General features: G+C 45.7%; 1 protein-coding gene across 4 annotated transcripts in view; it reads left to right on the top strand.

Moving 5' to 3' along the window:
• ERG (ETS transcription factor ERG) overlaps window positions 1-25,145 on the top strand; it is a 208,330-nt gene that overhangs the window by 138,126 nt on the left and 45,059 nt on the right. For all 4 annotated transcript variants that reach the window (XM_033232471.1, XM_033232469.1, XM_033232472.1 and 1 more), the window contains one exon: window positions 3,218-3,435. In XM_033232471.1, coding sequence (XP_033088362.1) covers window positions 3,218-3,435 — 218 coding nt within the window. The remainder of the gene's footprint in view (window positions 1-3,217; window positions 3,436-25,145) is intronic.

Below are 25,145 nucleotides of genomic sequence, written 5' to 3'. Positions count from 1 at the left end.
CCTACTGGGCTAGATCCTGTCTCCCCTTTGAAGTCACAGGGCTGCCAGGCAGGGAGGGTCCTATGCAGCAGCCTGTGTCCATTCAAGCTTTAACCAAAGGGATGATGAAACCTGCCAACAGCCAAGTCAAATGGGAGGACAAAGATGTGGCGGGGCTGTGGCTTGGTTTGCTTTCGAAGAACAGCACTTAACGTTAGTGACCACTCTTGTGGAAGTGGGTCTGTGAAAACTACCCTCAGCTGCTTCTTACTCCCTGAATGTGTGTGTGAGAGAGGTTTTCTTTATTCATTTGTTTCCTTTTCCTGAGCTGTACTTCATTCTAGGTGTTCAACGGTCTTTGTTGAGTGAGAATCATTTGGGGGCATAGTTTGGATTACTGTGTCTTTTCAAAATGTGAAGAGTATTTCACCCCTTTTGAAATGTTTATCCTGAAGCTTCCTTATTTTCAAAGTTTTTCCCTTCTAATGAGCAAAAGCAACTGAGGGTTTGCTTGCAATATTCTGAATTATATTCCCTTTCTCATTTTTGTGCAATATTAACTGTGAGAAGAATTTTAAGATGCAAAGAAAGAAGGTGTGCCTCCCGTATCTCTAGCATTTCTAAGGGATTTTTTCCTTCCTAAATCGATCTCAATTAACTTTGATTTCTTTCTTTAGAAAACCATGTGCTGAAATAATGCTTTGCCAGATGTGAGAATGGATTCCTTCCCCTACAAACACACACTTAAGCTTCATTTGAGTTCTAATATTTTGGTAATTTTTTTCTTATTCAATCTTACGCTACATTTATGTAGCTGTTGGCTTTGTTTGCAAGAGTATCTTACTTTATCTTGGAGAGATACTAATACTTCAAAGTTATTGCTTGTTTGTTGTTGTTGCAGCTGTTTTCTTTTTAGTTTGTAATTTTAAATTTAGCCTGTTTCTTATATATATATAACCTGTTTTTGCCAATTTCTGATATAAATCACACATTCGTTCATGTTTCTCATCATGGGTGAGCCAAAGCTAACATTACATAGTGTGTTATTCCCCTGCGAGCCTTGGTTGAGGCTCAGGCCCAGGAAGGAGAGAGGCAGCAGCCATCAGCTCTGTTTCCTGTTCTGAGCCTGTAAAACACACTATCCAGTGCCACCATGGGAAGGGAGTATCTGTTTTGCAAAAATTTTTTAAGAAGGTCTAATTTTTGTCTGAATTAGCATGACTACACTAAGTCTATGGTGCTGATTTTACTTTGAAACCCACATCTATGTGTTTAGACTCCTTGATTTGGCCACTCAATTGTGACTGGAAGAGAAAGCCATGAATTTCAGGTTCCCTAACATCTGGGATGCCGTTTCTGTACTGTCAACCTCTGTGTCACTGTCTCGTATTATTTTTGATTGTTGGTGAGTTTGATTTTGCTGTCTGTTCAAGATGATTTTTTTCCCTCGTGCCTGATTCTGGTTCTTTGTCTGGCATAACTGACTTTTTGGTACATTTTGCATTACTCTTTGAACACCAGGCTTAGTTTTTCCCAGGGTGTCACAGAGCTGTAATTCTGCAGGTTCTAATGGAGTCCAGGAAAGGCACTTTTGCATATGCACAGACACCTTACCACCACTTTAAGAGACAGAGGTTCGAGTTTCTTTTGATTCTTCCTCCTTGCTGATTCTTAGTGCAGTGCGTCTAGCAAAGAATTTTGTGCACTTGGGAAGCTAAGGAAAATACTTGGTCCTGGGGCAGGTGGAGGATCGAGCAACAGAGTAGATGTGGGGTTGGGGTAATTGTTTCCTAAAGATTCTGATCCTTCTGGGTGGGGAGGGAGCTCTCCATCTCAGAAGGGCTGCTTCTAGGATGTGATCACTGATGGGAAGCACCTTATTTATTTAAAGGCCAATTCAAAGAAGGGGAAGAGAGTGCTAATTTAAACACATGTCCCAAATGAAAAAAACATGGCACAAAGGGCATCATAGGGCTGTGGGGGCAAGGAGAAGGCAGGCGGTAATTCACAAGTCATTCCCGTCACTAATCCCCTAGTTGATCATGGCCAGCTCATTCAAGATTAGCTCTGGACCTTTCTGGGTCTCAGATTTCTCATTTGGAGATGAGAAGTTTGGACTGGAAGGGTCTGCAAAGCCCACACTCCCCTTCTTCCCTTGCTCTGGCCCCAAAGTTCTTTTTTCTTTTTTTTTTTTTTAAATAAAAATGTGTGGCCCAACTAGCCTTTGCTTCTCACTAGTTCATGTCAACACTGAAGATGCCAAAAGACTAATATAAAAATGAAAGTTCATATGGATTTTTTTTGTCTAAGAACCAAAATGGGATTGTATCACAGCAGCTCTGTGTGATTGCAGCAGAAGGCACATTTAAGTAGTTGAAATTTCCCAAACTTGCCATTGCTCATTGGCTGTAGAATATAAACATAGCCATTGGCTAACCACTTGTTTGACTTAAAACCATAAACAATGATTGATCCAACAATGACAAATGGCTATTTTCTTCTCACCAAATCATGCAAAAGAGCGAAGATATTAATCGAAAGTAAGGGGAAAAAAGAGCTTGTCAGTGATACAGATATTTTAAACATCGTGGTGTTTGGAAGCATCTGGATACTTCACAGCTTTTTTTTTTTTTGGTTCATTTATCATCCAGATGTTCACCATCATGGAATCACCACTTGAAACTCTGCTTCGGCTAATAACTTAGAGTGGAAACGTTTGTATCTTTGGTTGGTTGCCCTTTAGTGCTCCATTGATCCCTCTGTCTTCCTCTAAGTCCCTCTTCCTCAGAATCCCCGGGAATGTGGCAATTTTGCCAGATGCTTAGGTGTTGGCCTTCAGATTTCTTTTTTTAATCTTCATGACCGCTCTGTACCCTGTCTGCTTGAATTATAGATTGCATTTGTCAAATAATGACACATGCAATTGGGTGTCTTCTAAGACCTTTGAAATTCAACTTCCTTAAGTTGAGATTAAAGTGGATATTCTGCTGCCCTGCCCGCAGTCAAGCCTGGGATGCTTCGAGACCTGCATAAAAGTTTTTCTGGGCTGGCATTTCTAACTCTTACTGTCTGGAGGAAAGAAAAACAAGCTACTTTTTTCTTCTGAAAGGTAGAAATGGAGACTGTAAAAACTATCTAAACTGTGGTCCCAGTTAGAAAGGACTCTGAAATCAACAACTTTTTGAAACGTGACTGTCTGTTAGAGTATCTTGAATTATGTGTTTCTTTGGGCATTCAGGAAGCCTTATCAGTTGTGAGTGAGGACCAGTCGTTGTTTGAGTGTGCCTACGGAACACCACACCTGGCTAAGACGGAGATGACCGCATCCTCCTCCAGCGACTATGGACAGACTTCCAAGATGAGCCCACGCGTCCCTCAGCAGGACTGGCTGTCTCAACCCCCAGCCAGGGTCACCATCAAAATGGAATGTAACCCTAGCCAGGTGAATGGCTCAAGGTAAGGAGACTTCCGCCCCTTTCTCTCCCCGACCTCCCATTTTCCTATCCTTTAGAAAGACAAAGTGGAAGTGAGTCATGCTTCTCCAAAGATTGACTTAGAAAACAAGGCCACTGTGTCTGTAGTCTCAGCTACTCGGGAACCTGAGGCAGGAGGATCGCTTGAATCCAGGAGGCAGAGGTTGCAGTGTGCCGGGATCATGCCACTGCATTCCAGCCTGGGCGACAGAGCAAGACTCTGGCTAACAAAAAAAAAAAAGAAAAGAAAAAAAGGAAGAAGAAAGAAAGAAAGGCCATTGAACGGTGACGTTGGGCAGCACTGGGAAAATGTGTTCTCCAGTGGTTTGTGTAGAGGATGGAGTTTGTAAAATCAGTAGTATATTTACCAAGAACTCTCTTTGAAGATGTGTTCAATTCTATTTCCCAGGCACGAGGACTCTGTGGGAGGGGAGCCTTGCCCACATGTGGTGGAATTCATCTGAGGTTTGGTTGCCTGTAAAATAATGCTGTCTTGTGTTTTCACAAAGGGAGAGTGTCAGCTAGTGGCCAGGCGGTGCAGCGTGTGTCCAAGCCATTTGAATTTGCTAGTGGATCTCCATTATCTGCCCTCCACCCTCACCCCACCCTCCGATCCCTGCGGTCCTCTTCTCTTAATGCCTGCTGTTTTATTTTCTCCTCTTAGCTTACACGTAAAGCCCGCTCCGGTGTCTCCCGTAATTATTAGCTTCCCTGAGTTTGTCATGAACATGCGACTGTCATGTAAAATGTATTACCAAACGCAGAACTGTCCCTGGCTCTCAAAAAGCATTGAATTATGTGTAGTTTTGAAAAGTAAAATTAATTTTAATTATTATCTAATACCGCATATGTATTCAGGAAAAGGAATATCAAATCTTAGGATAAAGAACAGATTATTTCTTTTAAATGTTGCATAATCTACCATCCAGTCATAACAGCTCACATTTTCAGACACTTTACTGTGTACAAAGCTCTTTTATATCCAATAGCCCCTCAGTCCTCCAAGCAGCCCCTGATGAAGCACACTTGACCCTATTTGATGGATGAAGAAACCTGTGATCAGGCATTTCCAGTCTGACCCCAAATCACCACTTAAATGGAATCAGAATTTGGATTTAAACCAGGAGCGTTTGACTCCACACCCTGAGCATTTTCCACTCGGTTGAAGCTGTAATGGGGCCTTTTTGTTACATACATGTTTGAACGCTAAAAAGGTTTATTATAAGTGTCATAGTTTATAAGTCTGGAAACGGTTGCGTCAATTCCTAGTGTGGTGTTAATGAAGGTGCCAAGTCACAGTGTCCTAGAGGGAATGTCAACAGCAAGGCTGGACGTGCCAGATGGGGAGATGGGAGATGCCAGAACGCTCCTGCACTCCGAGAAGTCAGTTCACGTCTGTGCATCTAGCTTCCTGAAAGGGCACTGGCTCTGATGCTAAATATTGCCGCCACACTGGTCCTTTAAGTGGAGCTCAAGGCAGGCCCATCTTGGATCTCATCAAGAGATTCCTTCCAGGAGTTATGGAAGGACATGGGTAGAAAATGCAGTGATGAGTCCAGGGCACCAAAGTTGTGAGAAGTTAATGATTACATCTAAATATTTTTTACCCATAAATCCCATGCGTTTGATACAGTGTTTCTGCTGCTCATTAACTGTATATATTTCTGAAACACAGAAGAATGCAGGGTAATCATGTTCTAAAGAATGCAGCAGTGTTTATGCAGGAGATCAGTTGGTGGAACACAGCCTGGGAGCACTGAATGAATTCTGTTTTGGGTGGAGTCATATGATCCCATATACGCCAGCGTGATCACGGCAGAGACACTAGGACTGGGACATATTTCTAAAGCTTTTCTTCTGCCGAGGCTAATTTCTACCTGTGGGCAATTCACCTGCAGGGAGGTGGGGGATGTTGGAAAGGGGAGAGAGAGAGGAAGGAAACACCTCAGACAAAGAGGCATTGAGATGATTTCCGATGGACAACAGGCAGCTTGAGCCATGTCCTGGCCCTTGTTTGAGAGTCTGGCCTGGGGCCAGTCTGGATTCAGCAAGCCTCCAAAGGGAGACTGAGTGAGGAGGCGAGAACAGTGCTCCAGAAATGAAAGTTTCTGCTGTTCTCACTGTGTTATTCCCGAATTTAAAATAAAATAAGCATTCTGTTTGTGGGAGAAGTGCAAACACGGTTTTCCTTAGCGTGGGTCTGTGATTCCCCTTGGTAGCTGCTGTCTCCTCTCCCGCCTGGCCAGGCATGGGGCTGCTTTTCCAGCCTATGTTGTGACCCCAGGGTGCAGGTTGGGAGTTTGGGGCAACCCTGAGCCACAGGCAGGGGGCTTCAGTCTGTAAGAAAGACACCCCCAGGGCCCTCAGTGCAGCAGACTGGGGAAAGCTCCTGGGTGGTTATTCTGTCAGGCAAGTGAAAGGCTGGTGCTGCGCTGAGGGTCTCTTTCCGGGAAATCTTTTTCAGGGAAACTGGACATTTTCTTTTTTTTTTTCTTTTGGTTGGAGTTTTGCTCTGTTTTACCCAGGTTGGAGGGAAGTGGCACGATCTCAGCTCACTGCAACCTCCACCCGCCAGGTTCAAGCGACTCCCCTGCCTCAGCTTCCTGAGTAGCTGTGATTCCAGGCATGCACCACCATGCCTGGCTGAATTTTGTATTTTTAGTACAGACAGGGTTTCACCATGTTGGCCAGGCTGGTCTCGAACTCGATCCACCCACCTCGGCCTCTCAGATTGCTGGGATTACAGGTGTGAGCCACCGCACCTGGCCTGGACATTTTCTTTCAAGGAAACGATGGGAACTTGAAGAGCTTCCTCTCTCGGGGCTCACAGACTTCTCATTGCTCCTGTCATAAACTTTCAATGCTGTTCCAGCTCTTGAAGCATCGATGATGTCTTTTTGGTGCATGAATACTGAGTGAAGACCATTATGTCGTCCTCTTCATCCTCCGGGTCCTCTGGTGGATTTGCAGCTATGTGGGTTTGGCAGGTGCTGTTCATGAAGAGAACAAGGTGGACCCCATCTGCCTTCAGTCCAGGCCTACGTGCCTCCTTTGAGGAAAAGGGCAGCTGGGTTGAAATAGGCAGGGGAGGAACACTGGCTGCAGAGGCCGCCTCAGCTTTGAGGCATCTGGCAGTGTACAGATGTCAACCAGTCACCAAGTGTCATCGTCCCCCACCCCCAAGGATGTTCCAGGGGGAGGGAGAGGAGTGGCTGACACTAATCCTCTTTGTAGAAGAGAAAGATACAGAGCTCATGCCCGTCTCCGCCAGAGCTCAGTGTGTCTGCTGGCATTGTGTCTGGGTGCTAGCCTGGTGTATCAGTTGGGATTCTCTGGAGAAATAGAACCTATAGGATATTTTAATATTTTAAGATATTTATTGGAAGGAATTGACTAATGCAGTTGTGGGAGTGGGCAGGTCTGCGATCTGCAGGGGAGGCTGGCAGGCTGGAAACTAGGCAGGATTTCTGTGTCACGGTCTTGAGGCAGAATTTCTTCTTCTCTGGAAACCGCAGGCTTTGTTCTTAAGGCCTTCAACTGATAGAGGAGGCTCACTCACCATCCAACATAATCTCCTTTAGTCAAGTTCAACTGACTGAGTTACGTGCGCAAAATGCCTTCCCAGTACCACCTCAGTTAGCGTTTGATTAAGTCACCGGGTGCTACAGCCTGGCCAAGTTGACCCAGGACACCGAACCCCACACCTGGCTTCCAGGGATGCTGCACTGATCAGTGACTGGTGGCCTGTTGTACTTTTTAGATCTCCAAACCAGTGTGCTCTGGGGGCTCAGTTCACTGCTACTGCTGGAACTCAGCCTGGCTGGTGGCATGTCAGGTCAGAGGTTCCCTAGGGGACTGCTCAAGCTCAGTGACCTGAAAGAGCTGAAACGTAAGTGGTGAGTCAGTGTCCTGCTATGACGAATCCAACGGGCTTCCTGAAGGGGACTGGGGGAAAAGAAAGCTGAAAGGTTGTCAGTGGAGCTAAGACTCATCTCAGCCAGAGGTTGGAGGTAGCCTTGGGGCAGACAAAGGGCTGCCTGGGATCCAATCCACAGGCTTTGCTGACTCACTGTGGTTTGTTGTTGTTGTTGTTGTTTTGAGACAGAGTTTTGCTCTTGTCACCCAGGCTGGAATGCAATGGCACGATCTCGGCTCACTGCACCCTCTGCCTCCCTAGTTCAAGTGATTCTCCTGCCTCAGCCTCCCGAGTGGCTAGTTTTCATATTTTTAGCAGAGATAGGGTTTCACCATGTTGTCCAGCCTGGTCTCGAACTCCTTACCTCAGGTGATCCACCCACCTCAGCCTCCCAAAATGCTGAGATTACAAGCATGAGCCGCATGCCCGGCCTCACTATGGGCTCTTTACGAATGTCAGGCGCAGCTCCATAAAAAGGAACATGGGCGTGATTCACTCAGCTTTATTTTGGACACCGTGAACCAGCACTGGGCTGTGTTAGCCCAGCTTGAGGGGCCGGGGCAGAGGTAGGGTTCATGGAGACACAGATTCTGCCATGGAGGGGTTCACAGCAGAGATGCTGCAGAGCTGTGTGTGGCCCCCCGACTCCGGAGGAGCCCCGCTGGGAATGCAGCTCCTGAGCGCTCCACTGCCTGCACCTGCATCCTTCCAGACTCCGAAGCCCCAGGCCAGCTGTGCCAGGGAGTGAGCCCATCTCCTGGCCCCTGGCCCCTGGCCCCTGGCCCAGTAGCTTCTTCTAATTGTCCCTCCTCTTAGCTTATGCATAATGGGCTTTCCTGTAGCGCACGTGCCTCTTGAAGTCAAGTCCAAGGGGAAGTTACGTAAGTCAAATATTACTCTTTGGCTAGAACTTGTGGGCTGTTACCTTTGTGGCCCCTGACTATCTTCCAAACACCTCCATGGGAGAAGTGCACTCTCTGCCCGTAGGTCTTGCAAGAACATGGCCCACCTCCTTCTGCATAGAATATCCAGCTTGGGAATGATGCCCACTGTCCATCCCTATCCATCCAGTGCCCACGGAGAAAAAGGCCATGTGCTTTGAGAGGAAGGAAGGACTTAGTTCCCAACCAAATAATGGAATTCTACAAAACCTCAGCCCTAGCGTGCTTACAAGCTCCTGAAATGAAATACAAGTGGTGAAATGAGATCTGTTGTCATTATAATAGAGCTTCTGTAAAACATAATAAAAGAAAAACAGGAGAGAAAGGAACCACTGCTTTGCGAGCCAACTGGGACGTCCTTGTGGGTTTGGCTTGGCCACTGCCAGATCAAATGGCAGAATTCTTGCAGACACTAATCTCATTGCACGTTGTGTAGACACAGGACATCATTTCTCAGCTTCGGTGGTCCACAGCCACGCTCTCCCTTTCTTCAGTCTAGCCTCACGCACCAGAAAGCCACAATGGAGAACTGTCAGTGTGCGGCCAAACTAAAACCAGCTGTTTTCCTGTGCCATCCACACCAAGGGCCCAGCTGGGAGTATCGGTGCCTGCTTAGCCTCTTGTGAGCTCCCTACCAATGCCCTGAATTCACTGTGAGATCCCTAAAGCTCAAGTCATGATAGACTGGCAGGGTAAGCCAAGAGGTAACACCTGCTCACTCATGGTCCACAAGCAAACTGTCTTCACGTGAGCAGGCTGGCAGGTCTGTGCAAAGCAGGCTGCTTTTCCTCTATCTCAGCATCCCCAGCTCAGGCCAGCCAGATCACAGGCAGCTTACGCTAAGTGGCACCTTCCCTTTTCCACGGGCGATGGTGATTTTGTGAGGCCCACCTGGAGGCTCACTGCAGGTGGAACTCAGTGAAATTATGTGCCGTGCTGTGAGTCCTCCCTCAGCCCAGTCTGCAGGCCACCTGGAGCCATTGCCATGTTCGATTCTGTTGAGTGAAGGTTCCCCTGGTGTGGTGGTTCTCAACGTGGGCTCCGGGACCAGCAGCATCACCTCCCCCTGGGAGCTTGTTTGAGACGCGGCTTCTCAGGTCCTGCCCTAGAATCCAAGAGCCTTGGGTGGCAGTCCAGCACTCTGTGTTTGAAGGAGCCCTCTGCAGGATTCCGCTGCCTGGTAGTCTGAGGACCACGGCTCTGTTGCATGATTCAAGGAGATGAAAAATGAGAATGCCTAGCATCTGGGTGAAGGTGGCCCACTCAGTGAATGATCTGGGAGAATCCACGTGGAGGCGAGGTTGTTCCCCAGAAGTCCTTGCCTGAGTTGAGAAATACCTCCTTCCCTCCCACTACATTGGTGCTTTGCCCAGCTTGGCCTGTGCAGTGAGAGACGATGTTATCTGGGCCTTGCCTCTCTCTGGGATGGAGATTCATTGTGTACCATGAATAATTCCAGCCTTGGGTCAGATAGCAAGATGCTTTATAGATGTTATTTAAAAAGCATGCCACTTGTAGTGTGATGGAGATGAGAAAAAGTAGGAATTACCTGCTGGGTCTGTCTGGGTCTTAGACATACTGTTTATGCATGCAGTCATTCATTCATTCAATGAATATTTATTGAGCACCTACTATGTGCAGTCACTTTTCTAGGCACTTGGGATAGAGTAATAAAATATACAAAAACATTTTGCCTCACTAAGTTCGCTTTCTAGCAGTGAAGATGGTCATGACATCAGATCACTTATGAAAACACACAGCAGGTTAGATCGTGGTCAATGCTAAGGAGAAAAATAAAGCTTGATGGGATGGCAGCAATAAAGAAGGTGGCTGGAGAAGATCACAAAAAAAGCGATGTTTGAGTAAAGCTGCAAAGGCAGTGAGGGAGAAGGCCTGTGATTAAACAGCAGAAAAGATTCCAAGACAAGGGAATACTAAATGCAAAGGCCCTGAGGTCAGCTTGAGGTGTTCAAGGACAACAAGGAGGCCATCGTGGCTGCTGTTTAGTGTCCAAGAAGAAGAGTAATAGATGATGAGTTTGGAGAGGCTGTGGGGCCATTGCCGGACTTTGACTTTCACTTTCAGGCGAGCTCAGAAACCATTAGGGGACTTTAGGCAAAGGAGGGATATAGTGTTACTTAGATTTTGCAGGGCCTCTCTGACTCCTATGTTGAAGCCTTCCTGTGAAAATCTGGGTGTGGGATGGGAGAAGTCTGCGTGAGAGTGGGAGAGGCAATTGCATCCTGGGTATAATTGGAAGGTGGAATTAACATGCTTTGCTGATGGGTTGGACATACGGCATGAGGAAAAGAGGAAGCGAGGATGGGCCAAGGCTTGGAGAATGAACCCCAAACGAAGTATAGACAAACCATAGCTAGGAATACTCATGAGCATAGAGGCCCCTTTAAGGGCCCCTTTTAAGCATCACCCCAGACACTGGGGACAGGAACTTCCCTCTAATAAACACCAGGTAAAACAAGAGGCTCTTGCCTCCTTGCCTAAGCTCAGCGGATCTTAATTCATTAGTCCAGTGGTTCTCAACCAGCATGATGTTGCCCCCAGAGGCATTTGCCAATGCTCATATTTTTGCTGGTCGCAGCTGGGAGGTGTTACTGGTATCTGGTGGCCGGGGACATCCTGCAGTACTCAGGGCAGCACCCCTGCCAGCCCCTACCCCAACCTGTCCAAAGAGTGATCTGGCTCCAAGTGGCAATAGTGTTGAAGTTGACACATGCTGCACGAAACCAACATTTATTTGGTGTTTAATCAGCATCATGTACTGTGTTAGCTTCAATGGAGACGGATTAAGAGTTAAGCAAAGCTGGCCGGGTGCAGGTGGCTCACGCTTGTAATCCCAGCCCTTTGGGAGGCTGAGGTGGGCAGAACACTTGAGGTCAGGAGTTCGAGACCAGCCTGGCCAAGATGGTGAAACCCTATCTCTACAAAAAATACAAAAATTAGCTGGGCATGGTGGCAGGCGCCTGTAGTCCCAGCTACTCAGGAGGCTGAGGCAGGAGGATCACTTGAACTTGGGAGGCAGAGGTTGCAATGAGCTGAGATCATGGCACTGCACTCTAGCCTGGGTGACAGAACAAGACTCTGTCTTAAAAAAAAAAAAAAAAAAAAGAGAGCGAGAGAGAGAGAGAGAAAAAAAAAAGAAACTAAGAGAAGCTCATGGTCTACCAAAGGTGAAAAAGATTCTGTGAGATCATGAGACATATTCAGTACAGGGTGATGTTCAGGGCCCAGCAATAACAGGGATGAGGGTGCAATCAACTCTACCTGGGCGGGAGAGAAAGAGCCTGAAAAGGATAATATTAACCCATATTTTTACAACACACATGATTTATTAATAGATTTTGGTATACAACATATTGTCCAGTTTTCTCAAACATCTAGGAGATGACATTACTATGATTATTCCCATTTACAGATGACCACTGAGTTTCTAAAAGTTTTCGTCACTTGCTCAAGTGAAAGTTGAAAGTGAAAGTAAAAGTTGGCCATTTGGCCACAGGCCTGGACTCTTCTTCACTCCCTCAGGGCTTCGTAGAAGAAGCTGAACTTCTTTCCTGCATTGACAGGGATAGCAAGCTTCACTCCACATGTCAGACAAGCAGTGACAAGAGGCATCAAATCCAAGGGCCAACTGCATTTTGATTTTTTGTATATATTACACATTTTAAAAATATTTACTACCATCTTATTGTATCACATCAGGTCAGTTCACCTGCACTCATCTTTACATTAACCTCACCAGGTGTCTCCAAACAAAATCACATTTTAAAAATAGTAGGTGGGTCAAGAGTTCGAGACCAGCCTGGCCAACATGGTGAAACCCCACCTCTACTAAAAATATATATATTTAAAAAATTAGCCAGATGCTTATAATCCCAGCTACCTGTGAGGCTGAGACAAGAGGATCGCTTGAACCCAGTGGGGGCAGAGGTTGCAGTGAGCTGAGATCGTGCCATTGCACTCCAGCCTGGGCAACAAGAGCGAAACTCCATCTCAAAAAAAAAAAAACCATCCTGGCTAACACGATAAAACCCCATCTCTACTAAACATACAAAAGAACTAGCCGGGCGTAGTGGCGGGCGCCTATAGTCCCAGCTACTTGGGAGGCTGAGGCAGGAGAATGGCGTGAACCCAGGAGGCGGAGCTTGCAGTGAGCCGAGATCGCGCCACTGCGCTCCACCCTGGGCGACTGAGCAAGACTCTGTCTCAAAAAAGAAAAAAAAAAAAAAGAAAAAGAAAAATTGTTTTGGTTAACCAGGATTCACCTGGCCTGTTATAAAAATAAAAACCTGAAGCACCTATTGGCTATTGGGCTCAATCGACTTTCTTCTCTGAAAAAGGAGCCTTTCAGACAAATTAAAAGACATGCGCAAGATAGAAAAGACGTCACATCTGATCTTTGTCATGTAACTGCTTGTAGAGATCTTACGCTACAGAACATTTTATGTTCAAATGATGAATCCCAAAATGGTGCATTTCCCTCCAGTTTTCAAGATCTAAAAGCAACACAGTCTTGCTGACATTCGTTTTTGGCTGTAAAGAGAAATATAAACTTAAATAATGAAATTTTCTCAGGGAAACATCAAGCCCCTTTAAGGGGACAAAGAACTAACTGTTGGTGAACTGGTGGTGACTTTTTAATTAATTTTGTCTTCAACTGCTTCAGAGAAGGGGGAAGGCACAGGACTGTTGGGAAGAGGCTGAAATTCCAGGTGTAAGAGAGAATATTTAGTAAGGGTAAAAATAACACACAGCTGTGAAGACAAACATCTATGGTTTCAGTTTGAGCCCGGAGTTCTACATGAATCACTGCTGAGCTCCACCCGCTGCTCCAGCCATGGGGTCTGAAACAGCTTTTCCACTGCCTCTGATTCAGAAATAAAACAGACCCACAAATTACCCTGCAGCGCTCCAGACAATCCCTTCCTTGTCTGGGGTCCTAAAAATACCTTTTGTGGTGACTGACCTCGATTCACACTATGAAACTTGATTAGGAGCTTGTTCAGTCGATGAGAACTAAGTATGTGCTTTTAGGATCCTTACGAAGAAAACCACCTGAGGAGGGATTTATTTGTGTTCAGACTTGAGACAGAACTGGAATGCTTGTCCCGGGCCAGCCTTTTTGTGGGGGTTCTCTCGCAGAACTGACCTCTTTGCCCTCTTAGGGTAGAGCTGCCAAAGAAAGCCTTTCCAGTTCTTCCATGTGGCTTCCTCACCAAGTTCTTCTTAATGTAAACTAACCTAATAAACCAAAAGGAACATTCAGAAACACAGTGACATTCCAGAAAACAGTTGCATGCTGAACACTGCACAAGAGTAAACCTTAGCTTGCTGACCCACATAAGAGTTTACCGAGGTACAATTATGAACAGTTGCCAAGAACAAAAAGCCTCACATTTACACCCACATACGCACATGCGCAGGTGTGCGCATGCTGTGTTAATTTGTATAGTGCTTCACAGCTTGCAGACTTTCTTCACAGGCGTCATCTCAGGGATGTCCTCACAGCAACCTCAAGAAAGCGTTCATTCATTTTTATGAATGAAGGAGTGGAGCCTCGAAAGGTTAGGTGACTCTCTAAGGTCAACCAAGGTCAACATTGGTTTTCTGATTCCAACATGAGGGGCTTTCTCTTGCACTGCAGGTATAAGATAAGGAACTCAATATTTAAATGGAAGATTCATTCATAAAAGGTACTCACTCATCCTGCAGACACTTACTGAGAAAATACAGAGAACGGTGAAGTGGAAAGGAGACATTCCTCTCTCTGGAGGCCCGGGAAAGCCTTGTAGAGACCCCTGAGGTGAGCACGGACAGGTGAATAGAGCAGGTGCCAGGTGGTGAACAGGTGAATAGGGCAGGTATCAGGTGGTCATAGGCAGGGCCTTGAAGGCAGAGGGAGTAGCAAAAGTGAAGGCCCAAAGGGAAGAGACTAGGGGGTGATGTGGAATGTGGTCTTTGAGCACAGAGCACATGGAGTTGGGGAGAGGGGCTTTGGCCACTCAGATGCCAGCCCCATTATAATAGAGACACTGATATAACCCCAGCACCTGGGACAGTGCTTGGCCTAGAAAGATGCTCCACAAATATTTGCTAAACAAATGACTGACTTGAGGGGCCCCAGAGCCAGATCACTGAGGAGAATCTAGGGAGGGGCTCCGGACTGTGACGGGGATTAGGTTGGACATGGCCAGCTTGCATTTCTGTTTGGGGGAGAGCACTCTGGTAGCAGGAGGGAGAAAGCTTTGGAAGTGAAGTTCAGGGACACTTCAGCATGTGACGGAGAACAAGGGGCTGAAAAGGCGTGTCCAGGTGCAAGAGGAATTCAGAGGATTAGGAAGGAGGATGGCTCTAGGAGAACAGGTAGATTTGCGACAGGATTAGCGGGTTTACCTCCACTGACTCAAAGAAGAAGACATTGATTTCCGCAATTACATTCTGACTTGCCTTGGATTTTCTCCAAGGAGTGGGCCCCTGCTAAGTGTTCTGAAGTGAGGGTGAATCAGATTTAATGTGGCCAGCAAGCTTGGGGCTGTCCCCCTGGGATGTATTCAGTGCCGTTCTTGGATAAATGAGGCCCATTCACACCCACAAGGGCTGAGGCTCCGTGCTTGTCAAGCTAATGGCCACGGGTGTGCCATTTCATTGCGGGTTCTTTCCATGACGGAAACTGCCTCACTGTAAGTAGACTCTGATGTGAGAAAACCAAAGTCAGATGCCAAGTTTATTTTGTTTTTCAAAGACTAAAGACCAAATTTTACATTTCTCAGTATGCTTTTTCAGGAATATTAGTCCCCACCCCCAATCCTGCTTTTTTTTTTAAAGGGGTATTATGTATGGTGAGGGCTCAAGGAGGCTTTCATCTTGGACTTATTTTATTTAATCTTAAAAAATTAGATTGACTGCTTCCACAGTGGTCCAGCTCCTGTCCTGGTCCTCACCTCCATCTTTTTGGGCCTGCAGTCAGGGTCAGATGCACTCCCACTCGGCTCTGTCATCATGGGGACATTTGTCTGGTTTCCTTTTGCACTTACAAATGTTTGCCCATCATCTGTGTAAAACATGCACCCTGCTGGGCACATCAGTGAAGTTTTGGGGAGAAGCATAGAATGCTTACCTGCAAATTGAGGTGACTATTTCTTTTAGACCAAACTTATCAAAACCTATTTATATCTCCACATAAACATTGCCACCTTCCAAGTCTGCCACGGGGCCCTGCCTTGCTCCTTCATGGCTGCCCTGCTCAGCTCACATCTGTAACCCTCACCCATGACTGTCTTCAGGGCCACTCTGAAGATGTTCTTTTAGAATACTTAATAGTGATGAAATTAAGTTTTCTGAGCTTCCATTCAATGGTGTTCTAGGTCTGTGAAAGACTTCTCTTTTTTTTTTTTTGAGACGGAGTCTCGCTCTGTCGCCCAGGCTGGAGTGCAGTGGCCAGATCTCAGCTCACTGCAAGCTCCGCCTTCCGGGTTTACGCCATTCTCCTGCCTCAGCCTCCCAAGTAGCTGGGACTACAGGTGCCCGCCACGTCGCCCGGCTAGTTTTTTGTATTTTTTAGTAGAGACGGAGTTTCACCATATTAGCCGGGATGGTCTCGATCTCCTGACCTCGTGATCCACCCGTCTCGGCCTCCCAAAGTGCTGGGATTATAGGCTTGAGCCACCGCGCCCGGCCTGTGAAAGACTTCTCACATGGATTTACCGAGCAATGGCACAGAGTGGGGCAGTGAAGTACTTGGAGTTGAGACGTTGACTATCTAGGGTCAAATCCCAATTCTTCCCCTACTGGCTGTGTGATCTTGGGCAAGCTATCCAACCTCTCTGTGCTTCATCTGTAATAAGGCTCCTGCTTTCAAGTATTTCTGTCATGGAGATGTGCAGATGAAATGAACTGACAGCAACAGCTGACACCTGGCGTGGTCATGTGCCAGGCACCATGTTAAATGCTTTATCCATATGTTTATTAAAACATAAACACATGAAAAGAGTCTGGAGCCATGCTCATCATTAGTTAACAGTGAAATACTGGTTGGAAGATTAACCAACTGAGGCCTGGAAAGATTTTTTTACCCACAATGCCTTTGGTGCTCTTGGAGACATAAGCATGACCCTATTTAATGTTGGTAAATTTGAATTTAAAATCTAGAAATTAGGGGTTTCAGTGCAGCAGTTCATGCCTGCAATCCCAGTGCTTGGGGAGGCTGAGGTGGGAGGATTGCTTGAGGACAGGAGTTAGAGGCCAGCCTGGGTAACATAGTGAGACCCCATCTATACAATTAAAAAACAGCCGGGTATAGCGGCGCGTGTGCCTAGTCCCACCTACTTGGGAGGCTGAGACAAGAGGATCACTTGAGCCCAGGAGTTTGAGACCGCAGCGAGCTACAATCATACCACTGTCCTCCAGCCTGCGTGACAGAGCAAGACCGTGTCTCTTAAGAAACAGTAAAATAAGTAAAATCTAGAAATTTGGGAGTTATGGAACTAGAGGCATATGTAACACTGCATCTCTCAAGGTTTTTTCATTTTTTAATTACTGATTTTTTTCATGTTTTTGCACTGACTTCTCTGACAGGTCTGATCTTTCCAATAGCAGCCAGTATGGAGGATAGGCTGGGGACATGCCGTCTCTAGACCTCTGTGGATGCAGCATGGGACCACTGTGTACAGGGAGTGTCCTGCTCTGCCACCAGCTCCTCCTGGCACTGTGCGGGATGGTCTTAGATGTATTATGAGATGTTGGGAACGATATTGTTTACTACATAGCCTAGTTTTCTTCATGAGAAGCCCCGAGAAAAACTCTCAAAGCTGAGCCCAGGGAGAGCTTTATTTCTGCTGAATAACTGGTTTGTGTGTAGTTTACTAATACCTCAAACCTTGTCATCAGATGCACTTCCATCTTTGCTTTGGCGAGTAGAAAGCTCAGAGCTGAATTGGTGTCCTACCTCAGCAAGATAAATAGTAAGCTTACTCAGTGGGCTGCTTTTATCTCTTCATTCCTTTTCGGCCCTTGTTTTCCACTCATTTTTATTCTGTTAATTATTTATGTTATCATTTTGTCTTATATGCATTTTTATGACCCACCTCAAACTTCACATAGCTTACACACAGGTAGAGGAATAACGTATACTTAAAACCACTCTACATATTTATAAATAGAACTCTGGAGTTGCAGAGGAAAATTACGAAGCCCCTCCCTAAAGAACTGTTAACGAAGCTAAACTCTTGTTCATTCAAGTGGTTTCCAGACAGTCATGCCCAGGGGCTTGGAAACGGGGCTTCTTCCAGCCCTCTGATTCTGTAACCCTATGAGAACCCAACTGGGCTTAGCAACGTGTCTGCCTTCTCTCCTTAATTCAGATTTAACACAATTTCCAATGTATTTGATATTCTTTGCCATGTCCCTTTATCATTAATTCAGAATGCTAGTATGTTTTAACAAGTCAGTGCTCATGATTTTAAATGATTAGAACTGAATTCTCCAACTGCTATTTAAGAGAGATTATTGTTTGAAGCTCAATAAGCCAGTTTCATTGGGCACATCTCCAGTATTTTTATTTCCATCACAAAGGTTCGGTGTCTTCCTACACTATTTCTGTGTTCCTGTGAGTGACCACAGTTATGACCAAATGCCATGGAAAAGTGTGAGATTGCTGCAAAGGTTACATTTCTCAAGGAGTGTGGCCTGTAGTCCCAGCTATTTATAGGGAGGCTGAACCAGGAGGATCGCGTGAGCTCAGGAGTTTGAGACTGTGTGACCCCAAGGGTGTTGCCAGGGAGTTGTGAAGTATCATGGCTCACTTTTTAATACCCAGCCACTGGGCCATTGTCCAGTTCTTTCTCAGAATCCTGAACCAGCTCTCCCATCTTGGGGACCCCTGACTAACATGGACTTTCTCCTGCTGTGAGCAGAGGGAAGTATCTGTCTTCCTAGCTCCCATTTACTCTTGTTGATGCCACATATTGCACAGGACCATCAAGACTAATGTTTTGTGGGTGACAAATAGAACCCAGAACTGAAAATGTGAATTTGAGAGTAACAGTTCATGACCAATAATCCAAAAGCAAATGCAACAAAAACAAAGATAAATAGATGGGACTTAGTTAAACCAAAGTTTCTTCACAGCAAAAGAAATAATCAGCAAACAGACAACCCACAGAGTGGGAGAACATATTTGCAGACTATGCGTTTGACAAAAGACTAATATCCAGAATCGACAAGGAACTCAAACAAAATCAGCAAGAAAAAAATAAATAATGCCATCAAAAAATGGGTTAAGAACATGAATAGACAATTCTCAAAAGAAGATATACAAATGGCCAGCAAATATGAAAAAAAATGCTCAACATCACTTGTTATCAGGGAAATGCAAATCAAGACCACAGTGTGATACCATTTTACTCCTGCAAGAATGGCCATAATTAAAAATAAAAAAAACAGATGTTGTGGCTCAAGCCTGTAATCCCAGCACTTTGGGAGACCGAGACGGGTGGATCACGAGGTCAGGAGATCGAGACCATCCTGGCTAACACGGTGGAACCCCGTCTCTACTAAAAAATACAAAAAACTAGCCGGGCGAGGTGGCGGCGCCTGTAGTCCCAGCCACTCAGGAGGCTGAGGCAGGAGAATGGCGTAAACCCGGGAGGCGGAGCTTGCAGTGAGCTGAGATCTGGCCACTACACTCCAGCCTGGGTGACAGAGTGAGACTCCATCTCAAAAAAAAAAAAAAAAAAAAAAAACAGATGTTGGCATGGATATAGTGAAAAGGGAACACTTTTACACTGCCAATGGGAATGTAAACTAGTACAACCACTATGGAAAACAGTATGGAAAACTAGAAGTAAAACTACCATTTGATCCAGCAATCCCACCACTGGTTATCTACCCAGAGGAAATGAAAAAGGCACTTGCACATGCATGTTTATAGCAGCACAATTCACAATTGCAAAAATGTGGAACCAGCCTAAATGCCCATCAACCAATGAGTGGATAAAGAATATGTGGTGTGTGTGTGTGTGTATATATATGTATATTTGTGTTTGTATATATGTGTGTGTGTGTATATAACATTGGGTACAGTGTTTACTGCTTGGGTGATGGGTGTACAAAAATCTCAGAAATCACCACTAAAGAACTTATTCATGTAACCAGACACCAGCTGTTCCCCCCAAACTATTGAAATTTTTTAAAAAGACAAAATGATTTTCATTTGTCCTCAAAGGAGTCTCCGAGAGCAATATCTTGAACAACGCTTATTTGCAATAAAGACATTTCTACCCCCAAACAATAAGACAGATACATTTAATATTTACTAAATGATTATCTGTTTGACAGGCACCTGCTGAATAGCCTGAGAATATTCTCAGGAACAGCTGCAACACACATATGCAAGTATGTGTATATTTAAAAGGTTTGTATGTGTATGTTTGAAAGTATGTATATGTTTAAAAGGTAACTAGATCTTCATTTCAGGAAGGCATCAGGGACTCCCTGACCCGTACACTACTCTGGTTTAAAGTGTACGTTGCAGCACTCATCCTGACACACTGTCCTACTTCAGGACTGTTCATTCCCTGCACAGCATGCTCTTTTCAATAAAACAATGCATTGAACCTCTAAATCTGAGAATGGAGAACACACGGTCTTCTATGCTGGGCAGTGCTTGGTGCAGGTGACATACCAAGCGGTTTGTGGGAACTTTTTCCCTGGTGATGTGTGAGCCTCGGAATGCCCAGTGAAGGTGGGGCTGTAGTGGAGTAATCAAGACACACATTTGTGCGGTGTGGGTCTTTTCTTATCACACCTGGGCACAGAGCCAAAAATGTATTTATAGTGAGTCTTTCAAATGAACACTTTGCAGTTCTCTGAAATGTGGTAAAATTTCATTTTCTTTTGTTCTCTCTCTTTTTTTTTTTTCGAGACAGAGTCTTGCTCTGTTGTCCAGGCTGCAGTGCAGTAGCGTGATCTCGGCTCACTGCAGTCTCAACCTCCACAGGCTCAGGTGATCCTCCCACCTCAGCCTCCTGAGTAACTGGGACTACAGGTGCGCCTCCATGCCCAGCTAATTTTTGTATTGCCCAGGCTGGTCTTGAACTCCTAAGCTAAAACAATTCACCTATCTTGACCTTCCAAAATGCCAGAATTATAGGTGTGAGTCACTGTGCCTGGCGTCCTTTTCTTAAGTAAAGCAGATATCTTTGAAAATTCTTTTCTTCTCCAGGAATCACTCCTCTTATTTGCATCTCATATATGTGCCCTGCTTGTGTCATATACATGCTCTTCAGGGAATGAACAGTCCCAGGGTAGGATGGTGTGTCAGGATGAGTGCTTCAGTGTACACCTTAAACCAGAGTAGTGTATGAGTCAGGGAGTCCCCGATGCCTTCCTGAAATGAAGATCTAGTTACCTTTTAGAGGACATTGTCTTGCCTTTACTTTGTGGAGTCATTCTGTTCAGGGTCAAGAAGCAGGGATGGAGAGTTGCCACCCTCACTGAAGTCTCGTTCGACCTCCTCCTGGCTGAGTCCTGGAGCCAGCTCCTTGTGTTTTGAATACTCAGTTCACACCCCTGGAAAGTGGAGATGATGCCAGCAACACAGTTTGCTGTGGTGAAGATTGATAACTATTGAGCTCCCAGAACAGATCCCAAACACGTTAAGGCTGCTCTTTTGCTGTTAAACTGTACAAGAGAAGGCTGGGCTCAGTGGCTCATGCCTGTAATCCCAGCACCTTGGGAAACCGAGGCAGGAGGATCACCGTAGGTCTAGGAGTTCGAGACCAACCTGGCCAACGTGATGAAACTCCATCTCTACTAGAAATACAAAACTTCACCAGGCATAGTGGCAGGCACCTGTAATCCCAGCTACTCGGGAGGCTGAGGCAGGAGAATCGCTTGAACTCAGGAGGCGGAGGTTGCAGTGAGCCGAGATGGCGCCCCTGCACTCGAGCCTGGGTGACAGAGCAAGACTCCGTCTCAAAAAATAAGAAGAAGAAGAAGATAAAAATGAAAAAAAATTGTAAGAGAACTAACAAGGGAAAAAGACTAAAAAGTGAGAGTACAACAACTGAGGCCTGCTTCACCGATATTTGTTGAATACCCGGTTGGAGTCTAGCACTTCAGTGACCCTGTGGTGTGACCATCTCCTCTCTTTGGGGTTGGAGGTCCCTCAGAGTTATTACAAAAAAAACTTGAAATAATAATACAAAAAAAAAGTGGTTCTACTCTATCTTTCTCTAAACTAAAACAAAATACAATGGAAAAAGAGTTTTAAAACATTACCCTAAAGGTGCAAGTTTTGAAAATGGGGTCTGATGGCCTCATTCTGCCGTTTTCCACAGTGAAAGCTGGGATGGGAAAATCTAATGAGATGAATTGGATGTTGTTGTTGCAAAATGAAAACAGAGTAGCTTTACTGACCATTGACCCCATTTTAAATATTTACTCATATTTTTAGAAAGCTGTCACAAAATGCATTTTAATAGTTCATCATATCCAGATTTGATGAAGGATTTTTTTTTGTTTGTTTGACAGAATCTTGCTCTGTTGCCCAGGCTGGAGTGCAGTGGCACAATCTTGGCTCACTGCAACCTCCACCTCCTGAGCTCAGGTGATCCTCCCACCTCAGCCTCCTGAGTAGCTGGGGTGGCAGGCATGCGCCACCATGCCTGGTGACATTTTTGTATTTTTAGTAGAGACAGGGTTTCACCATATTGGCCAGGCTGGTCTCGAACACCTAGCCTCAAGTGATCTGCCTGCCTCAGCCTCCCAAAGTGCTGAGATTATAGGCATGAGCTGCCGCAACCAGCCTGAAGGATCTACTTTAATGTCATAGGGAAACTCTTGTGATCTATGCCTAGAGTTCTTGTCCTCAGATAGGAAAATTAAACTATAAAGAACTAAAAGAAAAAAAGGGATTGCTCTGAAGGGTTCAAAATCCATAATGTCCCCTGTTTCTATATATATATATATTTTTTTTTTTTTTTTTTTTTTTGACATGGAGTCTTGCTCTTGTTGCCCAGGCTGGAGTGCAATGGCACGGTCTCGGCTCACAGCAACCTCCACCTCCCTGGTTCAAGTGATTCTCCTGCCTCAGCCTCCCGAGTAGCTGGGATTACAGGCATGCGCCACCAATCCCGGCTAATTTTTTTTTTTTTTTTAAGTAGAGACAGGGTTTCCCCGTGTTGGTCAGGCTGGTCTCAAACTCCCAACCTCAGGTGATCCGCCCACCTCGGCCTCCCAAAGTGCTGGGATTACAGGCGTGAGCCACTGCACCTGGCCTGTTTCTATAATTTTATACATCTCTTTGATCTTTTACTTTTCAAATGGTTAACTGCATTGTTGGAAAAGAAAGAATTAATGGGGCCTGGTATACAGCAGGCACTTAATAACAGTTGTCTAAATGGATGAGTGAATGATTGACTCTGAACAAAGGTTGTCGAGATTTTATAGTTGTTACTTGAGTTACTCACATCATCTGGGTAAAGTCTTTATCCTAAAGAACCTAATCCCTCTAACTTCTCTTCCGTAGTAACTTCTCTCCTTGAGACAAATATACCAAAACATATACAGTCTACTCAACTGATGGAATTTTCCAGAGGAATAGGAAACTCAGTCTCAAGTGAAGACACTCTGTGTTTTGATATTAGGATGGGTCTTTTAGAGATAAATGTGTGAAGCCAGGAAAAATAGCATCAAGAGGAAATAATGCATGTGTAGGCAGCGGTGGAAATATTCAGGATCTACTTCATGGGAACTCAGACCATTATTATTTTAAAATTGCCTTCATGTTAGCACAGCTGTGAGGATGCCATCAGGCAGGGCTGTGCATTCCAGGCCTGTGGTACGGCCTGAGTCCTGCATGACCCTGACTCTAACCTCCATCCGCAGATGGCAGTCTTGGCTCACCCTCTTCACTGCCAGCACCTAAGAACCCTCCATAGGCTTCAGACACATTTGTAAGTGATGCTAAGAACAAACCTGTATTTTCAAGTTCCCAGATGCTGAACAAACACTTTCCCTTCCTGTCCACATCCCAGCTATGACTTTCAGGTGTGGAATGACCCGCTCCATCTCACCCCACTCACAAAGTGCTCTCCTGCCTCAGGTGGTTTCGACCTCCTTAGACTTGAAGTTCACATCCATGCCAAGCCCATAGATTTTTGATTCTCCAAGTTCCCCGCAGAACTCCAGCTAACAAGATGTGGAGGAGATAAATAAGGGTTCGTTGGAGGGGATCCCACAACCGGAAACACTGGGATAGAAATCTGAAATCCAGAGAGAGTGAAGGTTCCCAGATTCCAAGGAATTTGAAAAACATATGTGCATTGGATAGAGTCTGAGAGGCATTTCTGGAAATCCACCTTAGACAACAGACCCTGAATATTAATACTCCTCAGCTACAGTGACCCTGGGTTAGCCATCTATGCGTTAGCCATCTAAGAAGGCACTGACATGTACATTCTGTTTTCTGCTTAAGCCGGATTTTCTTTCCTTTCCTTCTTTCCTTTCTTCCTTCCTTCTTTCCTTCCTTCCCTCCCTCCTTCCTTCCTTCCTTCCTTCCTTCCTTCCTTCCTTCCTTCCTTCCTTCCTTCCTTCCTTCCTTCCTTCCTCCCTCCCTCCCTTCCTCTCTCTCTCCCCCCCTTCTTCTCTCTCTCTCCCCACTCTTTCTTTCCTTTCTTTTCTTTCTCTCTCTCTCTCTCCCCCCCTCTTTCTTTCCTTTCCTTTCTTTCTGTCTCTCTCTCTTTCTTTCGAGTTTCACTCTTGTTGCACAGGCTGGAATGCAATGGCGTGATCTCAGCTCACCATGACCTCCACCTCCCGTGTTCAAGGGATTCTCCTGCCTCAGCCTCCTGAGTAGCTGGAATTAAAGACATGTGCCACCACGCCTGGCTAATTTTATATTTTTAGTAGTGACGCGGTTTCTCCATATTGATCATGCTGGTCTTGAACTCCTGACCTCAGGTGATCCACCCGCCTCGGCTTCCCAAAATGCTGGGATTACAGGCGTGAGCCACCGCTCCCGGCCCTAAACTGGATTTTCTTTTTGGCATTTCCCTATCAGATGCGATTTCACCCATGTCCTGTAGCTTTCACATCTCACTGTTTAGAATGGTTTCCTTTTCTTTTTCCAGAAAAGTAGGTTTGACTTTATCCAAATGACAGTGACTGCCTTATTAACAGCAGCCCTGTGACCTGTTGCCCAAGGTCAGTAATCAGTAGCTGACCCCTCTCTGCAACCACACAGTTCCTTCCAAATCCCTTTCCCAGGGGTCCTCTAGGACTGCTGGAGTCCACTCCCATGAGGCCTCCCCTAGCGTCGTCCCCACCCTTCTCTGCCCTTCCTGTCTGCACCTAAGCCTGGAACACTGTGAGTCTTCAAAGCTCCGTATGTAAAGATTGGCTGCAGGGATTTGAAATTCAGCAGGAGGATTTCATTCTGAGGTTTTGAAAAGGAAAATCGTTCCAGGATAAACCTCGCTGAGCAGCGAGTGTCCCTGGTGCCACCTCTCAGCATCTGTCTACTCTGCCTGTTTACTGTCACATCGTGAGAACAAAGAGCAGTTCACTGTTCCCTGCAAGTGTTCCCAGTCAGTTGTCACAGATGGAGTTCTGACATGACAGTTTCTGGAGGAGCTGCTTAAGAAACAGAAGCCAGGTGGTAGTTCCGCCTCCCTTGTGCATGTTCTGTGAGTCTAGCCAGTGTGGGTACTGTCCTAGCCTGTGCAGGCTGCCTTCACAGAGCCCCACAGACGGGCTGGCTGAAGCAGCGGGACTCGAGCTTGCATGCTTCTGGAGGTTGGAAGTCTAAAATCAGGCACC

The sequence above is a fragment of the Trachypithecus francoisi genome, unplaced genomic scaffold (genome assembly GCF_009764315.1).
Source record: "Trachypithecus francoisi isolate TF-2019V2 unplaced genomic scaffold, Tfra_2.0 Lachesis_group14, whole genome shotgun sequence".
NCBI lineage: Eukaryota > Metazoa > Chordata > Mammalia > Primates > Cercopithecidae > Trachypithecus > Trachypithecus francoisi.
Note: the sequence above shows the minus strand (reverse complement) of the source record. Positions and strands in the feature narration are given on the sequence as shown.